Source organism: Octopus bimaculoides, chromosome 3 (genome assembly GCF_001194135.2).
Source record: "Octopus bimaculoides isolate UCB-OBI-ISO-001 chromosome 3, ASM119413v2, whole genome shotgun sequence".
In the NCBI taxonomy this organism is placed as follows: domain Eukaryota; kingdom Metazoa; phylum Mollusca; class Cephalopoda; order Octopoda; family Octopodidae; genus Octopus; species Octopus bimaculoides.
The window spans coordinates 102,056,803-102,066,810 of record NC_068983.1 but is presented as its reverse complement, the minus strand read 5'-3'; the positions used below and the strand labels follow the sequence as shown (position 1 = coordinate 102,066,810).

The following is a 10,008-nucleotide window of genomic DNA, read 5'->3' as shown; positions in this document are numbered from 1 at the left end:
GTGGTACACGGAACAGATCTCAAAGAGAAACTGGACCGAGACAAATTTGGCTGCCGAGTTAAAGCTATTTATAACAAACTATAGGCTCCCGATGGCTTCAGTTTAATACTCTATCACGTGACCTTATTAGGGACTGTGATTGGTCAGTTTGCGTTCTGGCGGGAACGGTTCGAAGAAGTTGCCGCTTCGAATAATAATCAGTCACGTGATGACAAGGAATGGGTTCTCTACTACACCCGCGTTTATTTATATTTAAATGAGAAGAATGGCGATAGCAGTTTTGTATCTAATGGCGATAGGTAGTTTTGTATCTAGTGACGATAGGTAGTTTCACTACATATATGTAAGATGAGTCAAATAAATAAGGAAAATTAATTATACACCTATTCAGTCATTTACACAGCATATTTAATTTAAACCTCAATCCAACATATGTTTCTGCTGCATGGATATCTCACAATGTGATTTTCATTTGCATCCTGTTTATTCATCTGCATTCAAATTTCATTCAGGTTAAAAACATGTCCATGCAGCTTTATTTAAGATGTTATCATTAAAGTTTGAAGTGAACTGGAGTATAATGGTTTAGACAGTCTTACATTTTAGTAGAGGATAGGTAGTGTTGAATGCAAAGAATAAGAGAAGTAATGAGAATTTTGATATAACTATAAAGTTTGTTATCAGATTGATCCTCTAAGATGACCCACTAAAGTTTGAATCTTGAATCATGAATGCTAGATATTAAACTAGGTCAGAATTTATTTCATCTACTAACCTTAAGTGAAATAAATCAGAATAAATTTCAGTGATAGATGTATTCAATTAAGGGTTACTAAGTCAAATATAATGCAAAAATATTAGAAACACAGAACTTAAAATTTTTACAATCTTAGAGATTACTTTTTCCACAATCTCTTCTTTCACTAAATTAATGGAAGGGTAAAATGTGAACTGATGGAGTCTGAAATGTGTATATGTCTTTCAAGATTCAGTTTTCAACACTCTTATTTTCATTTTAGTCTTTGAAACTATAGTAGATTGGCTACTATGCTTGTATTCATAAGCAAGTCATTGTTTAGCCACCCACACATTGTATCATTGCCTAGCAACAAATATACAGGTATAGAACTTCAGACTTTAAAATAAACTAAATAACTGCAGCATAATTTATGCCCTTTTGTAAGTATATTTTGGTTATTATAGTTGTAAACATTAATACATAGTCATGGGATATAAGCATGATGCTCAATAGGTTTAAATATAAGTTCTAATTTAACTAAACATGTTAAAAATAGAGGCTTGTTTGAAATAACTTTAGTAATATTCTTTCTACAATAAGCACAAGGTAGTAATTTTGGGAAAGGGAACTTGTCATTTACATTGTCCCCAGTGCTCAACTGGTACTTATTTTATCAATCCTGAAGGAGTGAAAGGCGAAGACGACCATAGCAGTTTTTGAAATCAGAACGTAAATACAGACAAAATGCCACTAAGCATTCTGTCTGGCATGCTAATGATTCTGGCAGTTCACTTTATTACTAATTTCAGTGATAATGAGATTATAAAAGGCACAGAAATTTAGATATGCTAGAGAACTACTATGTTCACTTCGCAATCTACTTCTTGTCTCCTGCACTGTATGACATGAAAATTCAACTTGATATGCATTTTAACATTTAATGCTGTAGCTATTGTAATAATCTGTATAGTAAGAATTTTCGGATCTATTTTAAAACGGGGGCGCCAGTTTTCATTTATGTTTTATGTAGTGTTTTTGGTACGGAAAGACTTTCAAACTTTGTATACTTATCTATTTTGTGTTATAGAACAGAAAAATATTTTTGTATTCAAATTTATTTCATGTAAAAAATTGTCTTATTTCGATAATTTCTACTAATCACTGACGTCTATTCAGTTGAAAACAGTTAGCGCTGTAACGGTGTATATCGTATTAATCTCCTAACCCTAACTAGACTGTTAACCGTAACCCTAACCCTAACTCTAGAATCCGAACTCTAAAATTGTTACACACATAGATACGCACAGCGTAATTTATTATATTAAACAATATATGCGTATAAATTACGATTAAATCGGATGAAATATGTCACAGGGAATAACATTTTTATGACTGCCCAGTAGTAACTCTATTGAGCTGAATAGACGTCAGTGATTGGTTGAAATTACAGAAATACGACAACTTTAACATGGAATAACTTGCGAATTCCTTTTTTTTGTTAAGAAGACTAAGAGTAAAAGATGTTTTATATGACACATTCTACCAGTGTCCCAAGTTTCAAAGTGTTTCGTTAGTGTTTCGTTAAGAAAATACTGGCGCCCCCGTTTTAAAATAGATCTGAATTTTCTAATCTATTTCCTTTACTCTGATTGTTCTAATATATCCTGAACTATGAACTGATTCCATTGAACTTTGAATGCCTTTGTAAATGCTTATTCTTGATTATAGGAGTGAAATTTTGTTTCTGTTAGTGAAATTAATAAATGTTGGAAAAATTAAAAATATAACTTTCTTATGTATTTATCAAAATGCTAACAGTCTGCTATTTCAAACGCATAGTTTATTTTTCTATGTTTTTCTCTTCTTTTTTTTTTTTCATTGAAAATGATAACATTTTCACTAAAAAGACTTTTGTGATGAATTTCATACTGGAATTTTATGGGAATTTCTTTATACAAAGTGAAACCAGGAACTACATTTGAAATTAAAACATGAATTGATTGATTAAGGAAAATTAATCTATTCAGAAAATAAGAAGAAAGCAGGCAGTGCATGAGGGCAGAATCAATATATTATATATAAATATATTTTCTAGGGCAAGTATTCAAGGACTGAAGGCCACAACCTGATAAAATAATTCACTGGAAGTATTATGTTATCTCTGGATCACAGAAAATAGTAGTTATTCTCTGATGTCTGAGTGAGATAATACTTGTTATATTTCTACAGTTGAAGCAGGGATTACAATAACAATTTCAATGAGAGCAAAATATAAAATAAGTTCAGAGAACTACTTCATCTAACTACAACTAAAGTTGGTTGCATACACATGCAGACACACACATACACATGCATGTGTGTATGTAAAGGAATATTTATATAGAAATCTTATATTAACTTGAGGACAGAAGTGTTATATATGACCTTTGGGGATATACACTTGCATATGAATGGCATTACTTGATCTGATATATTGAAAAGATATTGTTATTGACATGAAATAGGAAAAGATAAGATCTAATCATTGAAAAAAATATAATGACATGATGTTGGAAGGTGCCTGTCAGAGAAATAGGCATAAACTGTCTTGGAGTGAGTTAATTCAAACTTAGGACTATTAAGTCCCTTATATGAGGTAATGCAGTATGAATATGCCATCATGGAAAAATGGACATTATAGATGCAAGTAGGGATACGTAGCTAAGAAGTTCCTTTCTCACCCATTGTGTTCTCATACACACACGCACACACACACATGCACGCACACACACACACACACACACATGTTGGCACTCCGTCGCTTACAACATCGAGGGTTCCAGTTGATCTGATCAATGGAACAGCCTGCTCTTGAAATTAACGTGCAAGTGGCTGAGCACTCCACAGACACGTGTACCCTTAACGTAGTTCTTGGGGATATTCAGCGTGACACAGTGTGACAAGGCTGACCCTTTGAATTACAGGCACAACAGAAACAGGGAGTAAGAGTGAGAGAAAGTTGTGGTGAAAGAGTACGGCAGGGTTTGCCACCATCCCTTGCCGGAGCCTCGTGGAGGTTTAGGTGTTTTCGCTCAATAAACACTCACAGCGCCCGGTCTGGGAATCGAAACCGCGATCCTATGACCGCGAGTCCGCTGCCCCAACCACTGGGCCATTGCACCTCCACACACACACACATAAACACACAAATAACTACACCAATGTCTTATGATTGGAAAGGGTAGACAGAAAGTGTATGGAAGCTCATTGTGTGTGTGTGTGTGTGTGCGTGTGTGAATCTTAACATTCCACAGCTTCACTTGTCACCATCTAAATAAGATGTTGATTTGATGTTTGCATTCTTTGTTGACATTCAAACCAGACACTAAACTTTTGGAAACCAGAATAAAGAAAATCCCTACTTGAGAACAGTTAAGAATTGGTGACAGGAAGCGTGTCCAGCCATAAAATGTTACCTCAAATTAGTTCCTGTCTAACTCATGGTAATAACATTGGAAAAAAAACAGACTTTAATAGAATGAGCAATATGTGTGTATGTGTGAGTGTGTGTGTGTGTGTGTGTGTGTCAATATTTGTGTATGTATATTATATAAAGTGTTAAACACTTATAAAATGCAAATTAGTTGTTCTTGTTCTCTGAAGTTACTAGATTAGTTGTGTATATAAATGGAATGGCTGTTTGTTTCTCTGGAATTGGTTGGGTGATGTAGATACTTCTGATGAAACTCCAATAAGGTTCAAAAATCAATTAAGGATTTTTATCATTTTTTTTTTCAATTTACAGAGAAATAGCTGAATTTGCAATGTTTGTATGTCTACTATGTATGGTTACTCACACACACATGCATGTGCGTGCACACACACACATACACACAGAGGCCTACCTCATATTGCAATGTAGAATTCTGTAACACAAAACCTATTTTCTCATTGGTCTCCATTGTTCAGTATGATGGAAATCTTTGGAAAAAAACTGGTTTCACATCTTGAAATTCCAGTTTTTTTGCAACATTTTCAGGAATGCAATGCTTGTGTAACACAGGAGATGCATATACATATGCTAATGTTTACACTTGCCTGACAATTGCTGTTGCTTGTTGCGCTCTTTTGTGTCACCTAACTTAATGAAAAATCTAGTAGCGATTAATGAAATAAGTACTAGGCTAAAATAAGTACTGGGTTTGATATCAACTAAACCAGCCCTTAAAGACAGTGCCACTAGCATAGCTAAAGTCTGATGACTGAAACTAGTAAAAGAATTAAAGAATTAAACTAATAATAACTATGGTTAACAGTAATGATAGTAAGGTAATGAATGAATGAATGATCTTCAATGTGGTTGAATAACCAATCCCAACCAGTCGGGATTTACAGTACAAGTTGTGCTATTCATCTTTTTGATTGCTGAATACGAAATGTGGCTTGTGAGGCCTCCGTTCAGGTGATTTTCCCAAGTCACTATCTCACCCTTGTACACTAACTAATCTGTTACAAGGTTACCCATTTACAGCCAAGAGGACTGGAGCAACACAAAATGAAGTTTTTGCTCAAGAACACAACACACAGCTGGTCTGGGAATTGAAATCACAATCTCACGATTATGAGTGCAGCACTAACCACTAGGTCACATGCCTTCAAAACATAATATAAACACCACCAAAACATAGACAGACACTCACATACATGTGATAAGTTTCTGCACACTTTTCAACAACCTAATTCTACTCAAAGAGTATTAATCAACTTGAGGCTTATAGTAGAAAATACTTCTCCAAGGTGACTCACTGCAGAATCAATCCTAGCACCATCTAGTTGCGACGTGAACTTCACAACCACGCAGCTATCAATGAAATTTAAAAGTATGTGCTTTAGATGACTGGCATATATCATGACATATTTGCTGTTATGATGTAAAAATCCATGGTAACAGATGAGAAAAAATATCTATATATCTGTTGGGTGGACATCTATTGAATACTTTTGAAAGATATGTCCATGATAGTGCGATACATCAGATAGGACAGACATTTACATATTACTGCATATAAAGTAGGTTATGAAACATTCAGTATATGTTGGTTACCGTTAATAATAGTTGTCATGGTCTGCAAAGTGCCTCACTCCAGCAGATGAAAATTCATTTTCAGCTGATTAAAATTGGAACAACTTGAAACAAATCCCCTTTTCCAAAGGCACAATACACTGCCTGGTCTGGAAATAGAACCCATGACTTTATAATCATCAGTCCAACAGTTTAACAAGTCGGCCCCAGGACTTCTCAACTAATATAACTAAAATCCTCCTGTCATCTTTCTCAATCAGCTTCTTCCCTCCCTACTCTTTCTCTCCTCTTTTTCTCTCTTTCTACATGCATGAGTATGTGTGTGTGTGGGGGGGGGGGTGCATGAAATCAGAAATGCCTTGTTTCTAATTCCCTTGTTTTTGTCTATGTTTTAGAATAAGTTCTCACACAGTGGGACACCACCAGTATTAGATCGGAATTTGTTATCAATGAAGGGACAACTCCAATGCCACATCTTTTTTCAACAGTTGTACGTCCTAGAGACACAGTAAGAGAGACTCAATGTGATTGCTTCATCTGCTAGAAATAGCAGCCAAATCATCCTAATATAGCAAACATCCTATTGTCTTAAAAAAAAAGAAAAGCCAAAAAGGTTTTTTAAAAATATGAGAAAGTTACAGCTGAAATTCCTTTGACCATAGGTTTGTTTGATCAGGGTTGGTTTGAGGTTAAACATAAATGTCAACATTAAGTGCAGATATGGCTATAGATGCAGGCATGGAAACAGGTGCAGGTATGGTTGTGTGTGCGTAGAATTTGCTTTATAACCACATGATTTTAGGTTCTATCTCACTGTGTAGCACCTTGGGCAAATGTCCTCTACTGTAGTCTTGGGCTGACCAATACCGTGTGAGTGGAATTGGTGGATGTTATGGAAGCTTATTGTACGTGTGTGTGTGTGTGTGCATGTGTGTGTGTGTGTGTGTGTGTATGTGTGTGTCTGTGTGTGCATGCACATATGTGTGTATGTGTGTGAATGTTTACATTCTGTGTCTTTGCATGAAACCATTTGACCAGAAGCTGTAATGTTATGCTGACATTGTCTGTTAAATGAATTCTCTTATAGCTCTACATTTTCAAAATTGCATAAGAATAAAAAAATATTTCTTATTTGAATATCAAGTAAGGGTTAACAACAGGAAGAGCATTTGACTGTAAAATAATGCCTCATAAATAAACAACTATTTAACCTTTGCCACCTTGGGAAACTGGATGTAAATCAAGTAAGCAAATATAATATTTTATGTATATCAATTGTTGTTCTTTTTGTATTTTCACTAAAACAATAATGTAGATATTATTTATTTTACATAAAAACTAATAACTACTTTGAACTAATCTAAAAGCAAAAAGCATATATAATATTAACTGGATATAGGCCAACTTTACTACTTTTGCATAGAGCAGAATCATTAGAGCATTGGACAAAATACTTTGCAGTATTTAGTTATAATCGTTTACATTCTGAGTTCAAATCCGACTGGTCGGCTTTATCTTTCATCTGTCTGATATTGATGAAATAAAATACCAGTCAAATACTGAGGGCAATTCTATTGATTAAAACTTCTCTACAACAGTTGTGTGGTAGAAATGGAAAGTACCAAGCTAAATAATTTACTGTTTTAATTAGTTTTAGATCTTTTCATATTCTGATTTCAAATTCAAAAGCCGTCGACTTGGTATTTCCTTTCCAGCTTGTGGATAAGTAACATCATTCTACATTCTTAGTGAAAAGTCATGATGTTGTCATCTCCGATTACTACACTACTTGGGTTTTGGTGTACTCAAGTCATTTGGTGACCCCCTTCACCCTGTATAAATTTTTATTGCATAATATTTGTACCTCCCTTTGTATGTATATATATATATATATATATATATATATATATTGGTTTAGGGAAAAGAACCAAGGTTCATGAACTCATCGGTGAAAATCCACTCACATATAGAAAAATTAATAAGTAAAAGCGCAATAAAAAAGTATAATATAATACAAAGTAAATATCATAAGATAATGATAATAATATCTTATGATATTTACTTTGTATTATATTATACTTATTTATTGCGCTTTTACTTATTAATTTTTCTATATGTGACATTGGATTTTCATCGATGAGTTCATGAACCTTGGTTCTTTTCCCTAAAACTATATGTATTTATATTTTATACTGTGAAACTTAATTTAATTTTAATTTTTAATAAATTGACTTTAATTGAGTTTTTACCTGTAAATTTGGATTTTTATCCCTGATATTATTATTATATATATATATATGTGTGTGTGTGTGTGTGTGTGTGTTGTGTGTGTGTGTGTGTGTGTGTGTAGTTGGAATATTTATAGACAACTTAGTTGTGGTGTATTAGTATCAAAAATAGTATCCATTTCTTTGCTGAGATTAGTTTTGATCTATAGACCTTTTGGTTAAGGCCTAGCATGCCTCCACTGTGCCACTCTGCTCAATGAATAAGTAAGCAAATTTATAATGAATTATTTCTTATATTGTCTGTTCTGGGTTGCATTAATACTATTATATCACCCATGTTATTTATTTATTTCTATGCATTGGACTGCTTCAAATGTACGAAATATAGTAACTACATAATACATACTGCAGCACTGGAATGTTAATTTATTTACTGAAAGGCAACATTTCACTTTGCTAATAATTTCAAGAGTCACATTTGACAAACCATATGCGTAGATGTATACATTGCAAATTTTTCTGGATGTCTCTTAATTTGCCATATCCAGATCAGCCAGAAGCAAATCAATTCTATAAATGTTTCCCCAGTACAGAACAGCAAGCAAGCTTGCTCATGTATGTAATATAGTTGGTTGCTATATCAAGAACCTAATATTTGACTTATTACTCTTATTTGTTTTGCTCTTTCTGTGTTTTTTTAAAGATAGACTGAGATTTTTTCCTACTAATTGCATGAAAAATCTCTATTTACTGAAGATTTTCAAGTCACTCTATTATATGTATGAGACACTATGCCATGTGTAGCTAGCATGTAGAACACTTCTCTGAGGTACATTTCCACTACAATATTATCTATACTCATAATGATTGTTACTGTATTCCTTCTTTTTCTGTATCTATACTGATCACTTCTAAATCTTTCCAACTAAGAATATATTCTCCTGAGGAGATCTAATAAAACTTCTTTTAACAGTTGGCTTAATCCTTTAGCATTTGAACTGGCCATATCCAACCCAGATATCCTATCCAGGTTACATGCAAAAAGGCCAGATTTAGCTTCTCATGCCTACCCTGCAGTGTCATTCTAAAAATACACAATCATATTATCAAAATCTCAAAGCTATTTGATAATGCATGAATAATTCAAAACATTCAACGAGTAATCTGAACACTAAAGGGTTAAAAGACAATATAACTACTTTTATCTGCAATCTTCTGTTTTCAAAATACCAGTCAGGCAATCTTATTGTTGTCATCTGCTTTGCTTCGTTTTTTAGCTTATAAACATCCAACAAGGGAGTTTTGGTTTACAAATTCTTAGATAATTTCATGTGATTGAAATTTTTCAACTCACTATATTGCTCCATTATTTCAGGCCTCTGGTCAATATAAGAAACCATTACTAATAATGTTGGTTATATGACAGAAACTGTAGAGTTTTGGACAAACTGATTAGCTGTATAATATAACTGCAACCTTTTCAACACAAAGTTCAAATTTTGAAAAGATTGGCTTTGTCTTTCATTTTCTGTCTGGGAGGTCATCATCATCATCATCATCATTTAGCCTGCTAGCCTTGGCTATGTCAAGTTGGTTTTTTTATGTATTCTTCATTCCCACTTAGATTTTAAATGTTGCCACAACAGTAATATGTCCATTCTACTGAAATGAAATTTTCAGTAAATTTTCTATATCCTTGTGCAGCTGAAGATTGCTCTCCATTTTGCATTTTAATATAATGCTCGCATTACTTAAATGAATGGAGTAGCATGAAATGTGCGTACTGCAATAACCTTTAAAATCCATGTTGCTTTTCTGATTTTAGATCACCTTGTTTTAAGAATTGTTTGGATAATACCATACTATATTCTGGTGCCTAAACTTAAGTGCCACATTCAGTTTTGAATCTATCTATCTATCTATCTATCTATCTATCTATCTCTCTCTCTCTCTCTCTCTCTCTCTCTCTCTCTCTATAT

At 33.6% G+C, this 10,008-nt stretch overlaps 1 protein-coding gene across 3 annotated transcripts in view; it reads left to right on the top strand.

Annotated features, from left to right (window-relative positions):
* LOC106868150 (protein mono-ADP-ribosyltransferase PARP6) overlaps window positions 1-10,008 on the top strand; it is a 189,197-nt gene that overhangs the window by 11,834 nt on the left and 167,355 nt on the right. The window contains exon 1 of one of the 3 annotated variants that reach the window (XM_052966385.1): window positions 1,155-1,179. The exons of the other annotated variants lie outside the window; for them this stretch is intronic. Coding sequence (XP_052822345.1) covers window positions 1,170-1,179 — 10 coding nt within the window. The 5' untranslated portion in view covers window positions 1,155-1,169. Of the gene's footprint in view, window positions 1-1,154; window positions 1,180-10,008 lie in introns of those variants that run through there. 3 annotated transcript variants of the gene reach the window in all.